Genomic DNA, 24,175 nt, shown 5'->3' on the forward strand with positions numbered 1-24,175 from the left:
TTTTTTATTCTCAATGATCATCAGCAATAATGAATACTCCACAGTCCAAATTATTTCTTTAATTGCTCTTGTGTTACCTCATCTCCAAATTCTGATCACAGTTATAACTGTGTGATTTCATTAGCCTACAACGTCTTCATGTGCAGCTACAACTGAAGCCACAGATTTGGCCTGTAAAAACATATAATTACCAGTGACAACAAGGAAAGAATCAAGGTAAATTTTAGATCCCACTGGCAAGTATTAAGGAAACACAATTTTAAAAAAAGAAAAGGTGTACTTGTGGCACCTTAGTCTCTAAGGTGCCACAAGGACTCCTTTTCTTTTTGCGAATACAGACTAACACGGCTGCTACTCTGAAACCTAATTTTAAAAAGTAACCTGTAGACTGGATTAATTTAACCTCAGGATTATTGATAAACAAATATGGAACTTTATAATGACTTTTCACAAATGCACTATTTAGAGTACATTTGTATAATTTGTACCTATAATAGAGAAAGATCATAATTTTTTTTTTTTTTTAGTTTCATTACTAATTTAGGAGTAGACCCCAATGATCCTTAGGGATTGAGAGTAGCGTCTACAGGGATTTGTGTTCCCCTATAATATAAACAGCTATAAGCCATTCCTGAATTCGACTTCGGCTCTAGCTTTACAGTTTTAAAAGCTTTAGTAGGACTGCACCTAAAGCGAAACATTTGCAAATACTGCTTCCAACTATTGGTTGATAAATTGCTTTTTGATTGGCTGAAAAAAATAACAACCAATGGTGACATGGTATCTGAAGATGACCAATTATGAAGTCGTATGTGCCGGTGCTGAGACCATTTGTTTCTTGTATCAAATAGGAAGTCAGACTGCAAAAGCTACTCGTTTGCATACGCTCCCTATATATACAAGGGTAGCTGTGCCATCCGCATGCTATTGTTCTTGAGCTATTCAGCAAACGATAAATTGCTACTATGCCAGAGCCGGCAAAATCTGCTCCTGCTCCCAAAAAGGGCTCGAAGAAAGCTGTGACCAAGACTCAGAAGAAAGGAGATAAGAAAAGGAGAAAGACCAGGAAGGAGAGTTACTCTATCTACGTGTATAAGGTATTGAAGCAAGTTCATCCTGACACCGGTATCTCCTCTAAGGCGATGGGGATCATGAACTCCTTTGTAAACGACATATTCGAACGTATTGCGGGGGAAGCGTCTCGCCTGGCGCATTACAACAAGCGCTCGACCATCACTTCCCGGGAGATCCAGACCGCTGTGCGCCTGCTTCTGCCGGGGGAGCTGGCCAAACACGCCGTGTCTGAGGGCACTAAGGCCGTCACAAAGTACACTAGTTCTAAGTAAACTTTCAAATTTTTTTTCGGCTATAACCCAAAGGCTCTTTTAAGAGCCACCCACTCTCTCCACGGAGGAGCTGTATTACTATTTTATTTACTCCTACGCAGAACAACTAATGTATAGAAAAAGTAGGTTTTCATTTTCAGACAAACACTAACTAGACCTTTTACTACAATCTAAAGCTTTATTTGCTCTATTTCAGCTACTAGTTTTCTTGGTGGTTAAATAGGATGGTTAAATGTGTACAGCTTTAAAGTCAAGGCCTACAACTTCCCTTCCAAAAGCTACCCTACTCCTCACCAAGGAGCACGAAGGCAACCTTCTAGCACTACAGGTTTGTGTTTGATCTTAATCTCCAGGGTATATCGTAGTGAAAATACTGTAGAGCAGGCAAGTGTGGATAAGAATAAAGTCTTTGAAGTCTAAATTAACTTAATTTATTCCTTCATTTTCCTCCAGTTCCTGATTTGAGGAATTCTCCAGAGCCTTTTACTGAATATTTACAGCGGGAAATGAGCAGGTTTTTAAAAACAGTTCAGGAGAATTTAATCCCTATAACTTTGCTTAGAACTCCTAGTATAGACTTACTGTGTATACCTAACAAAAGATTCTCTTTCTATTGTTCTCAACTTCATAACTTTCTGAAAGTTATAGCTAATACAGACTGTTTTAGGCATCTTTGAGCATTAGGAAAATGGGGGGGGGGGGGAGAGAAGAGACTGTTCTCACGACTACTGAAAAGCATATCCTTGCAAGGTACGCTGAACAGTTGTAAAACCCGACTGAGGAGACGTGTCTAGAGTATCACAGTGAAAACTGGTTGGTGAAGAGCACAGCTGTGCAGTAAATGTGTAGTGATCCTGAAGCGTTCCTGAAAGGACACCTGCATTGCACATATGAATATAGGGATTTCATCGCTTGTGTGGTGGATATGACCTCCAAATGAGTCAGTCGTGCAGTGATTCCTAATTTGTGGGTTTTTAAAACCTTGGCACTCTAAGGTTCTTCGCCCTACATGTCCTCTTTATAAATGCTTTAAATTAGTAAATGGCAGCATGGTTCACTAGGTCACTATCGGTTAGCGAACCGAAAAAAGGTTTTGATCTTCTAATATTAACTAGGCAGCCATAGGCATATCTAACACGGGGGAGGAGGAAGATTGGTAGCGAGAGGGAATAAAACATAAAATAATGGCTAAACGCGCTGTGTATTAAACAGTGAAAACAAAACTACGAAAGACTCTCATACACCCTCTTCATCAAGATATACGTGTTCAGATTTTAAACGTGTATGTCAGCGCTAGGTGCCCTGCTTTAAACCCAGGGCGGGAGATGGACCAATCATTGCACAGCGCGGGCTTTTCAAACTCTCCACCAATTTAGTCCTGCTTCCCACAGCCAGTCAGGTGATTGTTTCTAAGTCAAACATTTACCCTTTGTCCCCTCACTAGATCTCCTACCCTCCCCCTCTGTAGGCAGAACAAAGAATGACCTGAGCACCACTTAAAAATGTACGGGGGAGTATTCCGAACAGGAGTAAGCGCTTAGAAACAGTATCCATAAATATTTCCTCTTAGCTTCCCTCAGAACGACAAAAGTAACTTTTTAAGTTACTTTGTATTATTTCCAGTATTTTGTATTATTTAGTCACAAAGGGGGGAAAATTTGTTACTCCTGTGACGGTGAATGCACGAATGTTTCAGCTCCTTTTAGAAAAGGTGGGTGGCTCTTAAAAGAGCCGTTGGGTTTGTTTGCACGAGTTAGACTCTATTTTCTTTTTCAAATCCCTTTACTTCTTCTTGGGCGCTGCCTTCTTACCCTTTCCTGCTTTAGGTTTGGTTGGCTTCGGCTTGGCAGCCTTAGGCTTCACCGCCTTGGCCTTAGCCGGGCTCTTAGCTGCCTTTTTGGGCTTGGTAGTTTTGGCCTTTTTGGGGCTCTTGGCCGCTTTCTTGGCTGCGGAAGCCGCTGGTTTTTTGGCTTTTTTCGGGCTCTTTTTCACAGCCGCAGCCTTTTTGGGTTTCTTGGCAGCGCTGGCGGGTTTCTTGGCAACTGGTTTCTTAGGCTTTGCCGCTGGCTTCTTCTTCGGTGCCTTCTCCTTAGTCTCACCCGGCTTCCTGTTAAGTTTGAAGGAACCCGAGGCACCGGTACCTTTTGTCTGCACCAAAATCGTTTTGCTCACCAGACTCTTAAGTCCTAACTTGATGCGGCTGTTGTTCTTCTCCACATCGTACCCTCCGGCAGCCAAAACCTTCTTAAGAGCGGCCAAAGAGAGCCCTTTGCGCTCCTTGGAAGCGGACACCGCCTTGGTGATCAGCTCGGTCACGCTGGGACCCGAAGGCTTGCGGGCTTTAGAGCCTCCTGCCGCCTTCTTCGGCTTTTTAGCAGAGGTTTTTGCCCCAGGAGCGGACACAGCAGGAGTGGCAACAGGCGCCGTTTCCGACATTCTAGCAGACGTTTTCTACGAATCAGAAGAAAACAATTGGGCTAGAGTAAGTCAGATGCCTGGTATTTATAGAGAAGAGCTACTCTGTGATTGGTGCGTTAAAGAGCCCGCCCAGCTGCAAGCCAGAAAGTACTCTTCTTCCCGTTCAGTTTGTGTTTCTTGGAAGTCAAAAAAGTGTGTTTTTTGCGGTATATCCGCCACCGAATCACCCCCACTTTATAGCGTGCTGAAGGGGAAAGAGGGTATTTTCATTCAGTAGAGTTTCCCGTCGGAGAAACAAAAGATGAGTTTTAAAAGAGTCAATAAACCGTGAGTCCTGGACCTGGAGAGACCTCGGGAGACAGAAACTTTTGTTTTTCCTTCTAAATAAAAACTGCACCGTGCTCAATGAAATTTCCAAAGTAATGAAACGTTATTCTTTAAAGGGTCTTCTCCCACTCAAGGCTCAAAGCCAGACATTTGAATCAATGTTTTCATAGTAAATTGATTTCAAAGAGAAGGAAGTAACACAAACTCGTCCATGAGCGTTGAATATGGATTAGAAATTAGCTTCTTTGACCAAAATCTTTTACCCTCCTTAAAACATGAAATGTTAAATTAGCACACCATGGAACAATGCGAGAAGCAGATTGAAGTCCCGTGAGGGACTGTTTGTGCCCCAAAAGTGGATGACTTGTTAAAGCAGAGTGTTCGTAGGGTGCTGCTCTGTGTACAATACAGAGCTGCTAGCTATATCTTAGTCCTGTGTTACAGGAACCTTTATTATCCTAATAGACAAGGTCATAGTAACTTCAGGTGGAAGAATTATTGGCGAGGTTTTCTTAGACTATGAAGAAAATATTAACATTCATTAACGCAACACTGCATTCTGAATTGATCCAGTAATCAACTTTTGAAATCCTGATCCATTGTCTAAAGGGCATGGCTATTGCTAAGGTCTTTTCATTCTTGTGCATTACAAACTTCAGCAAATTGCCACTGACATGTATCTTTGCTTTAGGACTAGAACATTGCATATTACACATTATTGTTCAATTAGTGATGGATTTATGTTAATAAGGAACAATTTAAAATAGAAATAACAATCACACATCTCTCTTACAAGATAGAAAGGTTTGATGCAAACTTTCACAACAAAATTATACAATAAGGTTAACACACACAGTGAAGAAATAGAAGAAAACATTCCCTTATATTATTAAATCAAATGCAGAGCTCTCCCATAATAGGTAAGGACACATCCCTTTAATAAATCACACGGTTCTGCCTTGTGTTGTTACAAGTGATTCCTAATGGTACTATATGAGATTAGATTTTAAATCAAGAGTAGCCATTTAGAAAGATGTTTTTCCTGTTACTACTTTTTCCTTCCATTTGTGACATTTTTGAACCCACAGACCAGTTTCATATGCAATATCTAATCATAAATGGGGGCCAAATCTCTTTTGCTATATCAAATTAACCAATCTCCCACAAACCCCTAATTTATCCAAACTACAGAGGGAATGGGTAGACAGTATGATGTGCTATATGTATTCGAAATTAAACGTGTTAAAAACTGTTCTGTGTACTTGAAGAATTTGAAACCCCCTTTTAAAGGAATTAGGGTTTCACTATTATTTTGGGTTCAAAGGGACCAATCAATATTTGGGGGACAGTTCTTTAAATATGAGTATAAAGAACCCCAGGGCAGGTGAAAGATAACTTGGATAAAATTGTGTATATTTGTTTGATTTGTCACAGCAACATTAAAACAAGGCTTTCGTCTCTAAGAGAACAGGATGGATTCAACATAGAATGCACCATAATCACTTAGTGCTATTGAATATTTATTTTTCTCAGTGGTTTCCTATGATTATATATACACACACAGTTTACAATCTGTTTTTGCCCCTATCGATATTTATGGAACCTGGAAGAACAAAGGCTTGGTGCCTAGTTTTCCCTCCCCAAAAGGGGCTTCCGTTACTCATGAAAAGTAATGGGGGTGGGTGAGGGGGAGGAGAATCACTAAGTGCTTAAATTTTTGGCGATCCCTACTAAAGGGGTGGGCGGTTTCTACTTAACAAACAAGGCTGCTCTTTCTGTTTTAATGAGATGTAACTCTTTTTTTGAGACAGTAGGTGGCTCTAAAAAGAGCCTTTGGGTTAGCTGTGAAGTTGAAGGATTCACCTTTCTTCTTGGTCAGTTTCATTTGCTCTTGGCCTTATGACTTTCGGTTTTCTTGGGCAACAGCACAGCCTGGATATTGGGCAGGACACCCCCTTGAGCGATCGTGACTTTCCCCAACAGCTTGTTGAGCTCCTCGTCGTTTCGGATGGCGAGCTGCAGGTGACGGGGGATGATCCTGGTTTTCTTGTTGTCCCGAGCAGCGTTGCCAGCCAGCTCCAGAATCTCAGCGGTCAGATACTCCAGCACCGCAGCCATATAGACCGGGGCGCCAGCGCCCACCCGCTCCGCATAATTACCTTTGCGAAGCAAGCGGTGCACACGGCCCACTGGGAACTGCAGCCCAGCCCGGGAGGAGCGAGACTTCGCCTTAGCCCGCACCTTACCTCCCTGTTTTCCTCTACCCGACATTGTAATTCGGTCTCTAGCAACAACTACCCCGCCCACAATCTGCTAAACCTGCCCTCAGCGCGTAGTAGCGCCCCCATTTCTGTCCTTTTATCCTGTCCGTGTGACTCGTAATGTAATTTGTGATTGGCTAAAAAATGAATATGGTCTGTTCCACCAATGGTGATGCGGATCTGAATCTGACCAATGGCTAGGCAGTAGTTATTGTAATTGTACCCTTCCTCCCTCTGCGCCCCCTCCCTGTCCCGCACTTCTCAGAGGCTGTCGTGCTCCATCTAAACGGCCCTCAGTAGTGACAATAAATGTGTTAGTCTCTAAGGTGCCACAAGTACTCCTTTTCTTCTTAATTGATTAACCTGTCTTTGTAAACCTGAGGCTTTTCTTTTACAGTATGTACTTTGAGTATGTGTCTCCTAGACTATTTTAGTGCTTTTCTGTCTGCAGAAGTAATAACTGGTCCTTCCACATTGGTGTGGTGTGGGATATCTAGTTAATTATAAAATAATTGATTCAAGGATGATTAAAAGGAGAACAGAGTAGAATGTTTTTTTTTCCCCCTGCATGAATCTTGCCATAAATGAGATACTTGTATTTAGTTTGCTGCTTGCTCCCAAGTGAATAAAAAGGGGATAATTAATGTCTTTTTAACATCTTACTGGAAGATCCAAGTATATATCTTAGATATTTTCACCCAAAAAAAAAAAAAATAGGATACATGCTATCTAAAATGTATACAGTCAAAATACCATTGCTGTGAGGAAAGCTCAGCAGCCATTCTTTGGTAGCAAAAATGTACAGCTATTTAGAAGTGGAAACAGTTTGTCTTCAATGGCAATAATGTATATCTTTTTAGGAATGGGAATAATTCTGAGTAAACTGTGTTTAGCTTGACATATTTAGTTAGAATATCACAAAAAGTGATTAGTTTGTCAAGAAAAGCTAAACAAGAAATTGAGATACTTTTCTTTGAGGAAGGAAGGGAGTTAAATCAACAATATTTGCGACCATCACAGTGACAAATGTGGTGGGATTGGAAAATGTTTTTTTTACAAAAATAAGTAACCAAATAAGAGTATGTTACTCTGGAAACAAATCATCCAGGTTAAGTTTTACACTGGTCAAGGCTAGACAACATTATCTCTTTGAATGTTTTGGAACCCTAATATGGTCTATCAGTCTCTGAGGAACAGTTTGTGATACCATTAGACAAAATGAAAAATATCTAATTACATAAGTAGTCCAATTGACTTCAGTAGGATTTCTCCAGGTATAAGGCTATCACCATCTGGCCCTAAAAGAGAACCATTAAATAGGTTCAGCACCTCAAGTTGGAGCAAACAGAGAACCTAACCTCCACCCAGTTGTAATGATCTGCCCATGTTAGAAGTGTCATCACTGTGCCTCCTGTATTCAGTATTTCCAGTCCCACCATGAATATTAGCTATCAACCAAATCTGAGTCAGAAACCACCTGGGAGAGGACCTTCATTGTTATGGGAGCAACTATATGTGGTTTAAGAGCAACATATAAGAGTCATCATCAGCACAGATAGTGAAATTACTGAGAACAGTAATGGTCTCTGAGAAAGAAACTGTCATTTCTGATATGTTTACCACAATGGGGACATGGCCTGACTGAGGTCTTTAGATGCTACCACAAAATGCATTTAAAATCCTCAGTAATGCATTCCTTCCCCGCTTGGATAGCTGCACAACGTTGACTATTTAGGACAGAGGTGGGCAAACTACAGCCCGCGGGCCACATCTGGCCCGTGGGACCCTCCCGCTCAGCCCCTGAGCTCCTGGCCCGGGAGGCTAGCCCCCATCCCCTCCGCTGCTGTTCCCCCTCCGCCTCAGCCTCAACTCACTGTGCCACCAGCACAATACTCTGGGCCGCGGGGCAGCGAGCTCCTGGGGCAGCGCAGCTGCAGAGCCCGGCCTGACCCGGTGCTCTGTGCTGCACGGGGCGTGGCTGGCTACAGCTGGGCAGCACGGCTGTAGTGCCGCCAGTCACCGGTGCTCCAGGCAGCGTGGTAAGGGGGCAAGGAGTGGGGGGGGGCGGGGTTTGGATAGAGGGCAGGGGAGTTTGGGGTGGTAGTCAGGAGGCGAGGGTGTGGATAGGGGTTGGGGCGGTCAGAGGGTGGGAAACAGGGGGGTTGAATGGGGGCAGGAGTCCCCTGGAGGGCAGTCAGGAAGGGGGGGTTGGATGGGGTGGTGGGGAGCAGTGAGGGGCAGGGGTTCCGGGGATGGTCAGGGAGCAGCAGGGGTGCATGGGGCAGGAGTCCAGGGGAGGGGGGGCATCAGGGCCAGAAGCGGGGGTGGGTAGAGGGTGGGGGCCGGGCAACACCCCCCTCCCCTAACCAGCCCTTCATACAATTTCCAAAACCTGATGCAGCCCTCAGGCCAAAAAGTTTGCTCACCCTGATTTAGGAAAACAGCAAATACTTTTTTTCAACAGGGACTTGGGGCGCACTAAAGGAGATATGGGGGAGGAGGAAATGTGATGAGTGGGAGATTTTGACTTGTAATATATTAAATAACCAGTAAATAGCATAGCTGGTAGAGAGGGGAGACATGCTACTGAGGAACTTCCTCCACCACTCCCATGGCGAGGAGCTCCTGCACCTCCTGAATAAGGAGTTGCTCGTGAGAGGGATCCCTGAAGAGGGATGGGAAAAGGGGGTGGGACGGATGGCAACAGCAGAACTGAAAAGAATATCCCACTTCCACCATATGGAGGATCTGACAGTCCGAAGTTATTTGGGACCAAGCATGGTAGAAGTGGGACAAACGATTAAAAAAGGATGGGGAAGGATGTGGTGTACCATCCTCAGGCACCCCTTCAAAAGGCCTGCTTGGAACCCAGCGATGAGTTAGTGGGCCCTGGCTCTCTCTAGCCAGGGGATTGGAAAGCTTTCTTCCGCCATTCCTGCCCCTTCTCCTATAAAAATCCTGCCTCGGCCGAGGAGGAGGATAGGATTGCTGCTGTTGTTGCTGAGGCTTGAAATGTTTGTGTTGGGTTGCCAGGGTGGGCATACCCAAGGATTTAATGGTAGCCCTTGAGTCCTTTAGGCTATGGAGCCTAGAGTTAGCCTGCTTCACGAACAGACCTGAGCCATCAAAAAGCAAGTCCTGCATCATCTGTTGAACCTCAGGCGAGAGTCCCGAGGCTGCAGCCATAAGCTATGCCTCATGGCGATACCAGAGGACAAGGTATGCACCACTGAGTCTGCAGCATCCAGTGAGGCCTGTAAAAAGGTCTGTGCCACCACCTTGCCCTCCTTCACTATAGTTCCAAACTCCTCCCTGGACTCAGTTGGCATCAGCTCCTTAAATATGAGCATCGATTTACAGAAGTTGAAGCTGTATCTACTCAGAATTGCCTTCTGGTTGGCAATCCTGAGTTGCAACCCCACCATACAGTACATGCATCTGACGAAGTGGGTATTCACCCACGAAAGCTTATGCTCCAATACATCTGTTAGTCTATATGGTGCCACAGGACTCTTTGCTGCTTTTACAGATTCAGACTAACACGGCTACCCCTCTGATATTTAACCCCCCTGTAGAGTACACTTTGTGCTCAAATAAATCCAGGCGCTTGGCGTCCTTGGACTTAGGTGCTGGGGCTCATTGCCCCTGCCTTTCCTTCTCATTCACCACAGCCGCCACCCCCGAGTAAGGCTGCGGGCATGTGAAAAGGTATTCATACCCTTTAGATAGGACAAAATACTTCCTCTCCATGCCCTTCACGGTGGGAGAGATGGAGGCCAGGAACTGCCAAATGGTCTTAGCATTAGCCTGTATGGTCTTGATGAGGGGTAGAGCCACCCTTGATGGGCCTTCCAGGGCCAGGATTTCGACCATCAGGACCTCCAACTCCACCACCTCCTTGGCCTGCAGGCCCATGTTTCACGGCTCCCTGGGAAGGAGGTCCTGGTGGGTGCATCTGTCTACGGGGGGTGGTCCTGAGACAGAGGTGCCTGCAACTGCCTTGTCTGGGAAGGAAGACGAGGAGGCTTATGGGGAACAAGGTTCTTCTGACCCTCTTGCTCTCCAGTGACCTCCTGTCCTGTCTCACTGACTGGGCCAGGCAAACCTGGATCAGGCTCAGGAACTGGGGTTGGCTCCAAGGTGTGTGTGAGGAAATGGTACCTCCTCCCCATCCCTAGGGGTGGGGCGACTGGCTGAAGCCTCCTGCACCCTCAGTTCAGAGATCACCAACCAGGAACCTTTAGATTGGGTGCCCTGTGCCTGGTGGTATGCCCATGGGATCCAAAATGGCCACTGCATTGGTCCCTGCCACTATGCAGGCTACGGCCCAGCTCTCACCTCAGGCCCTCCACGGACTGACCAGTGCCGGACCTGTTCTGAGTATCTAGACTCTGTCTCTGAGTCCAAAGACATGGACCGGGACCAGGATGGCCAGGGTGGTACTGAGCAGAGCTGGCCCAGGGAGTGGTGCCACAATTCATAGGCGCCGACTTCCCCTCTTTCCCATGCCAGCTCTGCTCCCCAGCCCCAGCCCCACCCCCACTCCACCCCTTCCATGAGGCCCCATCCCAGTCCCGCCTCTTCTCACCCACATTCCAACTCCCTCCCCAAATCCCCACCCCAACCCCGCCTCTTCCCCTGCATGCGCCATGTTCCGCCTCCTCCCCCTCCTTTCCAGAGTGTGTTAGCGCTGCCAAACAGCTGTTTGGTGGCAGCTGGGCAGGAAGCACTGGAAGGTAGGTGGAAGAGAGGGGACATGGCGTATTCAGGGGAGGAGGAAGTGGGGCAGGGGGATGAGGGGACCTTGGCTGCTGCTAGGTGCAGAATACCCACTAATTTTTCCCTGTGGGTGCTCCAGTCCGCAAGGCAGATGGGAAGACCTGGCAATTAACTATAGATTACCACCAGATCAAGGCTTGCACCCCCCACAGTGGGCTCCAGTGGTGGCAGACATGACCGCATTTGTGGAAAGTATTCTGCCTGAAGCACAGTGGTTTTCAGTGACTGATTTAGCAAATGGCTTCTTCCCCCTGCCCCTGGTTCCAGAGAGCCAAGACCAATTTGCCTTTACCTTTTGCAATACCCAGTATATGTTCACCTGGGTTCCCCCATGCTAGCCCACCAAGCCATGACTAGCACCCTGGATACCCTGATTGGCCATGGGACCCTGGAGTGAAAATGGGTACACCGCGGACAACTTAAACGAGCAGGGTCTGCCGCGGTGGGAGCATGGTGCTAATTTGTTTCTAAGCTTCTATCTTTCAGCCTCTGAACCAGAACATCAGGAGAGCGGGTATCCGCTGAAGAGTTACAGAAATACCATGGTTATAGTGTCATGACAAAGTCTGTGTTCAGTGTTGTGTGTTCCATGTTCTGTGTCTGTCTCTGGTGGGTGCCCTGTGCTAGCACTGGGTCCAGAGAGAGAGGGGGGAATACTATGCTAGGCAGGGTAAATGCCTTTTCCACTCTCTACGTGCCCCGTCTCCACCCAATTACCAATCACATCCACCTCTGTTCAAAAGACTTTAGTCCCCAATACATCAGGTTTATTTTTTGTTATGTTCTCTAATAATCATTTTGTTGTTAAGTTTTGTTATTGTTACATTTGTAGTGTTAGTTACATGTTCTTGTATTGTTAATTCCATTCTACAACTGTGGTACTCCTACAAATCTTATTTGCTGTGTGTACTTAAGGGTTAGGGTTTACTTTTATTGTTTGATAGCTATTGCAGCATCAAACTTGGGCCTCATTTTGTTTGTCAATGTACCCAATTATTGTAATGATGACAGTTTTATTATATTCCCAATTAGTATGATTGTGATTGTTTATGTTATATCTGGTGTTTAGTCAATTGTAATGGTTTTAGTTATATTCACCTGGTTATGATTGATTGGTTTGCTTGCAACTGACCACCTCTGACATACAAACAAACAACTGTAATGATCATAGATCAAGGGGCGGAGTGTTGTAGGAGCAGCAGTGATCTGGATGCTCTTATGACTATGCTTTGTGTAACCTGTATGCTCAAAAGGTCTGTTATACTTCTCCCAACCCCCATTTTGTCTCCTCTCCCACTTTGAATACCTCTGAAGTGGCTTTCCCCCTCCCCCTCGTGGAATGCTTGTGGGATGAATGGGCTGGTTGAATAACTGGAAGATGAGAAGAGCTCCCAGGTAGACAAGGCATCTGGGACACTAATTAGGCAGCACCCACACACCCAAAGCATGGACACTGCCCTGGGTGGAGTGTGACCAACCAGACGCGGCCAAGTCATCTCTCGTCGCAGGCCATGAGGAGCAGGTCCTTAAAAGGGGAAACGGCCATGTGCTCAGGAGTGCACTCACAAGCTTGTACCTCCCATGAAGGCCCTTTGCCCGGACCACCTGGCCAGTGGTTCGGCATGTTGCATTCCATCGTGCCTCGGGAAGACTTACCTTCATCGCACCATCCATCGCTGCACTGTGGGACACTTACCTTGAAGGATCCTGAAATCTCCAGTGCTGTGCCTGTCCTGGTCGCGTGAGCACGTGAGCGTGACCCCCACCTCTCTTCTTTTGAGCTTAGCTATCAGTATAATAAACGTGCTGCTTTCTCCCAAACTCTGGTGGGTCATTACTCCTCCCTCAGCTTACCCAGTTTCGGGTAACAGGCCGACATGTACCCAGGAAGGCTTGCAGGTAAACAAACCCTTTCACAGGTCATTGATTCTGAAGCACCCTTAATGGCTTTCATTTAACATGTTTACATCAGTAATAGACGTTCATATCTTATTATCCTAACTCCAGAGATAGAAATAATACATGCAAACAAATAGGATGAACACATGCAGTAGATCATAAGCTTTGTAATGATACCTTACAAGAGACCTTCTGCATAAAGCATAGTCCAGTTACATGATTTACACTCATAAGCATATTTCCTTAAAACATATAGAACGCAACATCACAGGTGGGTCTCTGGGATGGAGATCCACTCCTCCCTTGCTTCCTGTGCTGCTTCTGCGCCTGGGAATGGGAGCATTGCCGGGTGAATCCTGCCGGCTTTGGCGCCAGGGCGTGGCAGTGCCATGGGTCTCTGCCAGATTCCTTCCACAGTGCTGCTTCCACCACTGCCACCAGGGCACTGCGCACCCATGAGCTCAGTGCCGGGTCTTGCCATGCCACTGGAGGTTGTGGTCTGAGTGCCGCCATCATAAGGAGCTGCTTGAGGTGAAAGTCTTGCTCCTTTTTTGTTCCGGGGTGAAACCCTTTACAAATCCTGCACTTGTCTGCTCGATGAGCCTCCCCCAGACACGTTAAACAAGCGTCATGGGCGTCGCCCATTGGCATGGGTTGACTGCAGGACTTGCAGGCCTTAAACCCCTGGGACTTGGGAATTTAAGCCCCCACAAAGAAACACGTTTGGGGTGGACGATAAACCCCACAGTCCAACAGCTAACTAAAGAACTAAGAACCTATACACAGTTTGTGCATATTGCCAAATGGAGGGGATGGCTCCTGCTTCCTCCTGGGGCCTCATCTGGAGTACTGTGTCCAGTTTTGGGCCCCACACTACAAGAAGGATGTGGATAAATTGGAAAGAGTCCAGCGAAGGGCAACAAAAATGATTAGGGGTCTGGAACACATGACTTATGAGGAGAGGCTGAGGGAACTGGGATTGTTTAGTCTGCAGAAGAGAAGAATGAGGGGGGATTTGATAGCTGCTTTCAACTACCTGAGAGGTGGTTCCAGAGAGGATGGTTCTAGACTATTCTCAGTGGTGGAAGAGGACAGGACAAGGAGTAATGGTCTCAAGTTGCAGTGGGGGAGGTTTAGGTTGGATATTAGGAAAAACTTTTTCACTAGGAGGGTGGTGAAACACTGGAATGCGTTGCCTAGGGAGGTGGTGGAATCTCCTTCCTTAGAAGTTTTTAAGGTCAGGCTTGACAAAGCCCTGGCTGGGATGATTTAATTGGGGATTGGTCCTGCTTTTGAGCAGGGGGTTGGACTAGATGACCTCATGAGGTACCTTCCAACCCTGATATTCTATGATTCTGTATGAAAGGAGCCTGGTGTAGAAATGGAAGGGTGGCATCGTCACTATTTTTGAGGTTGGAGTGTTCTACGGCCACATCCTTTCCATTAGTACCTTCCAAGAGCTCTGAAGTGGAGTTGTGAGGTGAAGGAATGGAAGTTGAAGACATCAGGTCAGAGTAGTCAGGCGAGAGAAAACAAAGGTTGAGAGGGTCTTTGTTTTTCCCATTTTTGTTCAGACCAGGACAGAAATAGGGGTATACATCCAGAGGGAATTTCAGGCTAAAAGTGTAGATGTGAGACATGTCTGAAACATCATAGAAATCTAACCTCTGAGCCTTACCATCTAAGTGAATCCCAACTACTTTAGGCTGTTTGCCAAGTTTTAGTTTAACTTCAGGATCCTCAAAGGCTATATAATCAGTACTGTTAAAAAATCGTATCCCCCAGTACCCATTCTCTGGCTTCAAATCCTGCCAGCCTTTCCTATTAGCCTTCCCATCTGTAACTCCAAGATCCCAGTCTGTCTTATTTCCCACATACACTTCCCAGTAATATTCCTTCCCAGCTCGGAGGGTCTCAGATCCCAGCACGCAGGCCCATCCATCAAATCTCTCCAGAGTATCGGTCACCTCTTGCTTCTGGTCACTGTGGCTTACATGTAGGCAATCCGATGAAATATGAAGGTTGGGATGGGCTGTGTTAGGATCCACTCTAATTTGCACTGTACAGTTAAATGGATTCACATGGGGGGGGGGGGAGACAAAAAACAAAAAAAACAAGCATGGGTGAACTTTCACTTCCTGCATCACCCAATTCACAGAAGCATCCCCGACATTCACTACCTGTCTTCCTAATTCCCTGAGGTCCCTCTACAGCCTTAAATCATTTTCAGATTAGAAACATATTTTAAGTAAGCATTGTTTCTTCTTACTCATCAGAACTGTGCCATGAGTGTATCCAAATTTATATCTGCTTACTTTACTGACTAAGACTGCTTCTTGCTCCTGTGGGTAGAGCACTGCGCAGATCAAAATTTATATCTGCATCCAATCCATGATCCGCAAACATGATTGGCAGATATAAAGCGGATACCTGCAGATTTGCAGGGTTTTGCCTGTGAGTGCCACACAGATAAGAAAGTTAGCTGGATCCCATTCCTTCTTGTAGTTTAACAACAGAAGTCTTCATTAAATCTCAGTTACACCTGGCCAAATCCATTGAATGGGGTTTGCACAGGTATCAGTGATGGCTTAAATTTGGAGACACTCAGGTTGCAGGAAAGACCCTAGCTGGACTTTCAGAGCCCAGATTGTATTTTATAATTGGTGGCTAGAAAAGGTATCTTTTTATTTGTAAAATAAGTAAATTTCCTCTGGAAATCATTGACAGACAGTAAATATGGAATCCCACAAGACTATTTTTTAAAGACAATTGGGGGGGGGGGGGATCACACTTTGATTGGCAGAGACTCCCTTTCGGTCACTCTGGGAGGTAGTGTGCAATTTCACACACATTTAGAAACAAACTCTGCTCTCAGTGACACCAATGTAAATTAGAGTAACTACTAAATTTCATGTGGATTTATCCCTCTGCAATGAGGTCTACTCAGGTCCCCAATAACTCCAACAATAAGAAAAAGGAATTTGACACGGTGGTGACAGAGACTGGGACTGTGAGCCACAGCTTTCAGGAAGGCTCACAAGTTCCTCTCCTTTTTATAGTTCCCTCCCACCCATTCTTTGAATGATCATTCCTCTCCAACAAGAAGGCGAAACACTGGATTTAGCTTGTCCACCTCCATTACTGAGGTAAGTTCTTCATGTACACTGAGCAGAAGACAGACCTTCAGAACGCGGTGCTGGACTAAAAAGGAGGTAATTTCACTGAGATACCGAAGAATAAATAAAGTAACTGTTTTTTTGGTTACTCACCAGCTGAGTTTCGGGCCCTCAATAGCTCTGAAATGTGGAACAAGAGAAGTTTTTAGGAAAGAATACCAAAGTTAATGGAGTTTGCACTCTAAACCCAATTGTGACCCTTCTCTTACAATCCACAGAAAAAGAACTATTAGTCTCAAAACTGGTAAGTTAGGTATGTCATTCAGATAGAATTCTTCTCCCAGATTTAAAATGAACCGAACAAGGAGTTCATTGGTTGTGACACCTTAAAATAAATAAATATATATAGTTGGCCTTTAAAAATTATATATATATTTTTTTAAAGGCCAACTCCAAAAGTTCATATTTACACTTAGACTCCACCTATACACACATACACACTGAAATACCTAAATAAACGACCTGACTTTCTAAAGTGCTGTATACCCAGCAGATTCACTGAAGTCAATGGGAGCTGCTGGGTGGTCAGTACTTTTGAAAAGTTGGGCCTCTTATTTTGGTATTTAAATATGGGCTTAGAAACTTAACTTTACATACCCACTTAAAAATATGGTCCTTAGGTGTTGAGTTAAATAAAGATATAGAAATATCTGTATATTATCTAGCAAGAAAACAGAACAAGGCAGGGAGATAAAACATAATTTACTGAATTCAGTTAGTTGAGATCTAGTGCACAGGACCAAAGATTACTTTAATTTGATATTTTAAATAAGTTCTCCAGAATGGAACGTTCACATCTGTTCAGCTGATAGGAAGTTCTGGAGACCAAACCAGGGAGCAGCAGGAAGCAGCCAGAGAAGGAGTTCTTCACTCCCCATGTCTCCTGCATGGAACTCAGGGAGCAGGTTGGAAGAAATGCCATTTTCAGCATGCTGCCATTCCCCCTGCCCCCAACTTTATCCAGCGTGCACTTTGCCCACTATTACTGATCACTTTGACATATGCCAGAAGGAGGCCCCCCCATTTTTGAGCAACTCTTATGGAGGAGTATGTGGGAGCAAGAAGAACAGAGAAGTCAAGACAGCATGGGGAGAAGTACATATCCTCCCCTTGTGCGCGCGTATGCACACACCTCTGAGTGGACTTTCTAAGGTCTGATAGAGTTCACTAAAAACTAGCGTATAAAAGAAATGTGCAGTTTGTAGATCACAGTGAGATACAAAATGTTAGATTTTTCAAAAAGTAGAACAGCTGTCATCACTCAAATCAAAGTCTCAGATTCCCCAAACTGCCTTATCAGATTAACCTCAAACTTTCAAAAATATACATAAAAACACACCTTCATGCTACGAGATCACATATGCCAAATTTCAGGAAGAAAGTAAATTTGAGTTTTGTTTGTTTTAAGGAAGTTATAGACGTAATGACAACTGTCTTAGAACCTTAACTATGGAGTCACTAAAGCAGCTCCAAAACAACACATCAGAAAGACAGGATCATAGAAATCCAGTCACAGGCAGCAATACCAAGACACCCGTGTGCTCCAAGTGTGGTTGGGGTGCGTGCCAGCAGGGCATGTGTAAAACATTAGTGAACTTGAACATGTTACAAGTTATAACTGTTATCCCACACTGAAAAGGAGAACCACCAACTGTCTCACTCAACAACCCAAGAGGGGGGTGATGCACCCATCAGTGAAGAGACAGACAATTATCCTTCTGAATGAATCCTCAGGCTTCTGAGAGAGAAACACAGACAAACACAACAGAAGAGCAGGGACTGGGAGAGACAAACAGTAATGAAAAGAGAGGAAGATACAGAGAGAGACCAAAGAAGTCCATTCTAGAAAAACAAATTTCATACCTTTTGCAATTTGAAGCTTTCCTGAGGGAAGAAAAGAGAAGAGATGAATGTGCAAAGAGATCATCAACTGGTATTATACCTACATCAATGTGTCCATCCTCAGCCAACCTATGCAATACCCTCATCCTGTGTTGATGCTACATTCCCATGACCAAAGGGTCTCCTTCCCACAGAGATCTATTTCAGCGAAATGGGACAAATGTTGGAAAAAATAAGCATTTTTTGGTGAGTCTGGGGAATCTAAATGTAACACAGAAAATTCTCAGGGCCAAGGGGCAGAACCAATCATTCACAGGAGCTGAAAATAGTAACATCTTATTGATGTTTTTGTCCCATCACACATTCCATACCTAATTCTTGCTTTTAATCTCTAACTCAGGATGCATTTGTCTATGGAGAATATTCTACACTGGGAAAGGACCTGGAACATACCTTTGGATTCTCTCTCTGTTTTGAATATGAAGCCTGTAACCACACCAAATATAACGAGCAACAGACATAATATTACTGTGGTGACTACATATGGGTGTTTATCATATGGGAATAAATCACCTGAAATGAAAGAGAATGGGGTTGTTAGTTCAGGAAGAAAATAACTTTAGAACTGGACGGAGTCTCAGGGTGTCTCACTGACATCCTTCATGCCAGGTGTCCACATCTAGGACGCTTCATAAGCGGCTCTAAAGTTCCCCCATCCTCCCCCAAACTACAAGCATCTCATCTAGATTCCCTCATCCACCATAAGCCCTAGCTACAACATATGATACTATGTATTTTTAAATACCATACACAAAATAAAGAGGGGATGTTCAGAGAAACTAGAAATTCCAAGAAGGCAAACTGTAAAGTTCCTGCTTCCTGTGGCTCTGTCCTGCCCTAACCAGTTATGTTCAGCAAACCATTACCCTGTCTTTTACTACCCAGACAAACTCTTTGAAATAGGAAAGCCTTACTGGAAAGTTGCAGCTCCGACTGTCTTGTCTGGTCCCAGAAGTTGCTTTGGAGCCGACACACCAAGACCTGGCTTTTGTTATCTTTCACATCCACGTGACTCTGAATATTGTGTAGACCTTGAACATCTTTTACAGATAACATAGTTGAGTTCTGTCTTTGACCATGCCTGTCAGCCCACATTATTGCTGGTTCTGGATACCACCCTTCTGAACTGCAAGTGAGTGTCACTCCCTGGTCCTGGGAACGGTGCACAGAGATTGTTGGGCCTGTGCCAACAGCTGTGTCAAAGCAAACCAAGTAATATTAGCTTACTCAACATGGAAACACCACTACTTTGTTCCCATTGGGAGGGAAAGGATTCACCATGTTGGTATCATTAGCACGTGCATTGATGCTCTATGATAATGTGTAGCCAGCAGAGAAACATCATGGCCCTCTATAGCCACAGCCAGTCACCAAGGCCTCTCAGTAACTGCTGCCAGCTGCCATTGCATCTTGGTGATTAGAGGTGGATAATAACTGCTTAGATACCTGGCAGAGATTTGAAATTAAACAAAAAAATGCCAGAGGAAAATGTGTGCGTTTGCGGGGGATACACATCAGTGAAGGGATACATGTCACCTGCTAAAACAGAGAGCAATTCACTGACAAGAAGAGCCTACTTTACCTCCAACCTTTAACTCCACAAGGCTTTCCAAATAATTCGATTTGTTGCCAATGAAGCAGACATAGCTGCCTCCATCTGCCACCTGAACCTTCTTCAACAGTAGAGAGACATTGCCATTGGGAAGCTCCTCCTTGAACAGCTCTGTCCTTCCCTGGTAGTGTGGGTTCTGCTTCTGCAGGGCATCATGCCCATTCTCATAATGATGGGTCAGGCCAGCAATCTCACTGCTATGCCATCTCACTTCCATCTGTTTGGCACTGGTCCTAGGTGAAAGCTGGCATGGAAGGATGACATCTGTGCCAACTGTGGCAATCACTGGAGAATCTGATCCTTTCAGGGTAAAACTTTCTGAAAGGGATATCATGAAAGGTATTAACACCAGCCCCTTATTCCCTATTCAGTTCCAACATTGCCAAACCCCACCTCCACCACATTCTGGATTATAACCATCTGCATTCTCAACACTGTAGTTCTCCTCGCTATTACTACCAACCATCTTCATCACCAAAAAACAAAACTCCAACAGAGTGACAAAGGAGACTATGACCACCATTACACAGGGGCAAATCATGTGGAGGAGCATCCTGGACAAACCGAGCATCCAACAGGTGGAGTGGGAGCTACTCCTTTTAAATCTGATAGCACTGGGAAGGAGCATAACCTGAAAATACAAGAATTGCTTACCGCCACCCCTACCCACCATCACTCAGCAGCAGTCTCGACAGCCCATACATCACCACTCACAACTCTCACATTTTTTGTTACCACTACCATGGTCCAGGCAGATTTCCTGCTCACTAATGTGTCTCTCCCACCCAGCCACACTAACCAGTATGCCCTATTCCTAAAATGGAGAGCCAAGAGCACTGGACAATCCCCCCAGCAAGTGCACATAGCACTTTTCAGGATTGAACCCTATATTTGCAAACTTTTTCTAGAGACTCCATTCTCCAGCACCTGTCTTGATTTAGGAGACTCACAATGACAGGTGAACAGGAAAATGTCCTCTGTCCCATTTACGAGATACATGGAGTAAAATTATTGGGTGATCCTCTCTGTCAAATTCACTCCCACCTCCTCACCCCAGTTTGGAACTAATGTCCTAGGAGTAAAAAGCTCCATAGCCCAATTCCAACAATACTATAAGCCATGTGATTCCTGAGCCAGGTGTGTTTATGATTTATGTCCAGGTGTGAGGTGAATGGGTGACTGGTAAAGAATTAAAGTTCTTGATAAAGATGGACAAATATTGAGAAAACTCATTCACTACTGATTTTCAGGAATAAAAGCACAGAGTTTGGGCCATTCGTATTCATGGGGTAAAATTCAGTCAATCACGAGTATTCAAACAAGTACCAGACATTTGCGAAAATGTTTGTTTAGCCTGAAAGTGTCATGAATTTTAACATAAGTGAGCATTCATCGGAAAATTCACAGTAGAGGTGTGTTACTGGTTATTTACCAGTCATTTTTTATTCTCCCACATGAAGAGTTCATTCGCAACATCAGTAGGCAGTAACAATAGGCCGTGAGTTAAGTGAGCAATCACACGACAAACTGTCAAAAGGTTGTTTGCATGTGCGCTATTTGCTTCAACCTTACTACAGAACAGGATTGATACATGGATCTGATCAGAAAGGGGCCTACATTAGGGACAAACAGTTTGATCAGCTTTAGTTCTTGATATCGTACACCACCACTTGGACCTAACATTGTATGTTGTTTTATGTTTTTGTGGGTTTTGTTTGCTTGTTTGTTTCACCTAACTAAATACATACAAGGAAAATTACCCCTTTCACTCCCATTCTGGTAAAAATACATTTAAAAAAAAAAAAAAACCTCCCACCCCCGGGATCTCTTGTTTACATCTTCTCTTTCTCCTACAGCTCCTTTCTTCTTTGCTCTCAATAGCCTTAAGAAACCCTCCCTCTACTTCATCAAATACTTCATCTCCTTTTTCCCCTTTGTCTCTAAATTCCCTGAACAAGTGGTCTTGATTGCCTATCCTCCAGCTCTCTTTAATCACGTCAATCCCACCCCAACAAATCTCATTATCAGCCTCCTCCTTAAGCCAAAGGGCTTGTGCTCTACAATTATTCATTTCCATTCTTCAGCTGCCCTTCATAACATGGATTAAATTATTTTCCTCTCTTCCTTTCTTCCCTGGACTTCTGTTCTTATGCAGTGCTGCCATTCACACTGTACAGCAGTGCAAGAGCTGTCTCGTGAACAACCCCTATTTCTATGTGAATTCACTCATCTTGTTCCCTCCCACATGCCTTGGTGGTGCTGTTGTGATTCTGTCCACATGGTTCTTGGGTAGAAATGGCCCCTTCTCCCACCATGTGGCTAAGGTAAAGATCAGAGAGAAGGGTTTGACTTGGGAGCCAGGTCCAGATCCTGCTTACCTGAGGAGACCAGGATTCCTATATGGCAGGAGAAGACAAAGGCCCAGAGCCCACTGCTGGCAGACAGTTCCATAACCCCTATAACACAAAATAGAAGAGTTCACCTCAATGTCCAGAAAATTCTGGGGGAAGGGTCTGGAGAGCCTTCACAAATCAAATCACACTTTCTTTCAGGTGAAAATAATATGAGGTTCAAACTAAATTTTTCAGACTATAATGGGAGAATTAGGAGTTTATAGTCTAGTCATATTTTACATTTAAATAGCACCTTTCATCTGCAGTGTGGTCCAGTGGATGGAGCACTGGACAGGACCTCAGGAGTCTTATGTTCTATTCCTCTTCCCCCTCATCTACTGTATAACCTTGGGTAGGTCACATCACTTCATGCCTCAGTTTCCTCATGTGTGAAATAAGGACAATGATAGTTCTCTCCTTTGTAATGTGTTTTCAGATCTACAGATGAAAAGCACTATACAAGAGCTAGGTATAAGTAATTTGGTCTAAAGAATCCCAAATGACTTCTCCTACACAACACAAAAACAATGAAATGCAGCCTATGAAGTGGAAGTGTTATGATGAAAGGGCATATATGTCAGCCATATAAATAGGCTTTGAAGGATTAGATTTTTGTTGGTAAATGTTGATTTCACCACACACACAAACCCATGAAAATATATTTCCATTGATAATAACTGAAATTTATTGAGACGCAAAGTAAAAAAAAAAAAAAGTTGCCGGAGAACTTCTTAGAGTTTGATTTAAGAATATTTACTTTGTATATTTTGACATTTGATGTTGACAGTTTGTGTTTTCACAGTTATAAAGTTTTAACTTTCTGAATCTCAGCGTCTATTGTCATTGTCTGATTTCCCCCGTCACATAAACTTCCTGCAACTGTGAAATGTTTAAACCAATATAAAAAATGCTTAAAAATAATTGATTTTTGTCAATTATAACAATAAAAATTGAATTCTACTTACATATGAAGCATTCAGAAGAAAAGAATTAACACCTCAGAAAGGTGAATTTTCCTTATTCCAAAATGAATTATGCTGATTTTACATTGCCAACTGTTTGGGGCAGGGACCATCTTTTTATTCTGTGTATAGCACCTAGCATAAGGGCTCCTGGCATTGGTGCTGGAACTATGGGTGCTGAGGGTGCTGCTGCACCCCCTGGCTTGAAGTGGTTTCCAACATGTACAGGGTTCACGGTTTGATTCAGGTTTCAGAGTAGCAGCTGTGTTAGTCTGTATTCGCAAAAAGGAGGACTTGTGGCACCTTAGAGACTAACCAATTTATTTGAGCATAAGCTTTCCTGAGCTACAGCTCACTTCATCGGATGCATCAATGACTCTCAGTGTAACCCACACCTCTCCTGGCTGTGGTGTTCTGTCCCATCCAGTAGCACCCAGACCACTTAGAAAGAGAGATTGATGAGGCTGCTTTACAGCCTGTTGGCTCTTAGCTAAGCCTGTAGAGCAGACTCATTAATCTCTCTTTCTAAGTGGTCTGGCACCACTGGATGGGACTGAACACCACACCCAGGAGGCGTGGGGGTTACAGCAGCACCCCCACTATACAGGTTGTCCCGGCCCCCCTGGCTCCTGGCCCACGATGGGACTGTAACAAGTAACAGTCACCTACGAAGGCCAGGTGCTGCAGCCTAGACCGCTGCTGCCTGCCGCGCCCCGCCACAGGCGCAGAGCAGAAGGCCCAGCAGGCGGAGAAGGAGCAGGGTACGCCCAGCCCAGCGCTCACCGTCCTGAGCCTGTTGCCACGGCCAGGGAGGAGCCGCCCGCCCGCTGACCCCCAGCCTTCGGCTCCCTCCCTTCCCCCCCCCCCGGCCCCGCGGCTGCAACCCCTCGTGCCCCGCCCTTCTCCGAGCAGGCCCCAGCCCCCCTCCGTGCTGGGCTGGTGTCCGCTGCAGGGAGCCGCCCCGCGAAGCCCCCTCGCACCTGCAGGTCCCCTTCCAAGCCGGGTCCGCCTGGGCCGGGGCGCCGCGGCCGGAGGCCTCGAACAGCGCCCGCTCCCCGACGGGGGGTGCGCTGAGCCTGCGCAGTGACCTTCGCTGTTGC

The 24,175-nt window shown here is 45.0% G+C and overlaps 4 protein-coding genes across 4 annotated transcripts; 1 reads left to right on the plus strand and 3 right to left on the minus strand.

The window, feature by feature from the left end:
• Positions 1 to 878: 878 nt before the first annotated feature.
• On the plus strand, positions 879 to 1,346 carry LOC144259433 (histone H2B 8). The gene has a single exon (XM_077807647.1). The coding sequence runs from the start codon at positions 966 to 968 to the stop codon at positions 1,344 to 1,346; it is 381 nt and encodes a 126-aa protein (XP_077663773.1). The 5' UTR covers positions 879 to 965.
• A 1,295-nt stretch (positions 1,347 to 2,641) lies between these two features.
• Positions 2,642 to 3,815, minus strand: LOC144259434 (histone H1-like). The gene has a single exon (XM_077807648.1). The coding sequence runs from the start codon at positions 3,780 to 3,782 to the stop codon at positions 3,129 to 3,131; it is 654 nt and encodes a 217-aa protein (XP_077663774.1). The 5' UTR covers positions 3,783 to 3,815; the 3' UTR covers positions 2,642 to 3,128.
• A 1,045-nt stretch (positions 3,816 to 4,860) lies between these two features.
• LOC144259435 (histone H2A.J) lies at positions 4,861 to 6,400 on the minus strand. The gene has a single exon (XM_077807649.1). It carries the CDS (start codon positions 6,360 to 6,362, stop codon positions 5,973 to 5,975), a length of 390 nt encoding a protein of 129 aa, XP_077663775.1. The 5' UTR covers positions 6,363 to 6,400; the 3' UTR covers positions 4,861 to 5,972.
• A 6,781-nt stretch (positions 6,401 to 13,181) lies between these two features.
• Positions 13,182 to 24,175, minus strand: LOC144273018 (butyrophilin subfamily 1 member A1-like). Its single transcript, XM_077831465.1, has 9 exons — positions 24,056 to 24,175; positions 22,099 to 22,176; positions 19,691 to 20,038; positions 19,023 to 19,301; positions 18,502 to 18,621; positions 18,070 to 18,090; positions 16,300 to 16,326; positions 14,369 to 15,089; positions 13,182 to 13,856 (listed from the first exon to the last, which is right to left on the minus strand). Exons 2-9 carry the CDS (start codon positions 22,169 to 22,171, stop codon positions 13,799 to 13,801), a joined length of 1,647 nt encoding a protein of 548 aa, XP_077687591.1. The 5' UTR covers positions 22,172 to 22,176; positions 24,056 to 24,175; the 3' UTR covers positions 13,182 to 13,798.

This window comes from Eretmochelys imbricata, chromosome 1 (genome assembly GCF_965152235.1).
Source record: "Eretmochelys imbricata isolate rEreImb1 chromosome 1, rEreImb1.hap1, whole genome shotgun sequence".
NCBI classification, from domain to species: Eukaryota; Metazoa; Chordata; order Testudines; family Cheloniidae; genus Eretmochelys; species Eretmochelys imbricata.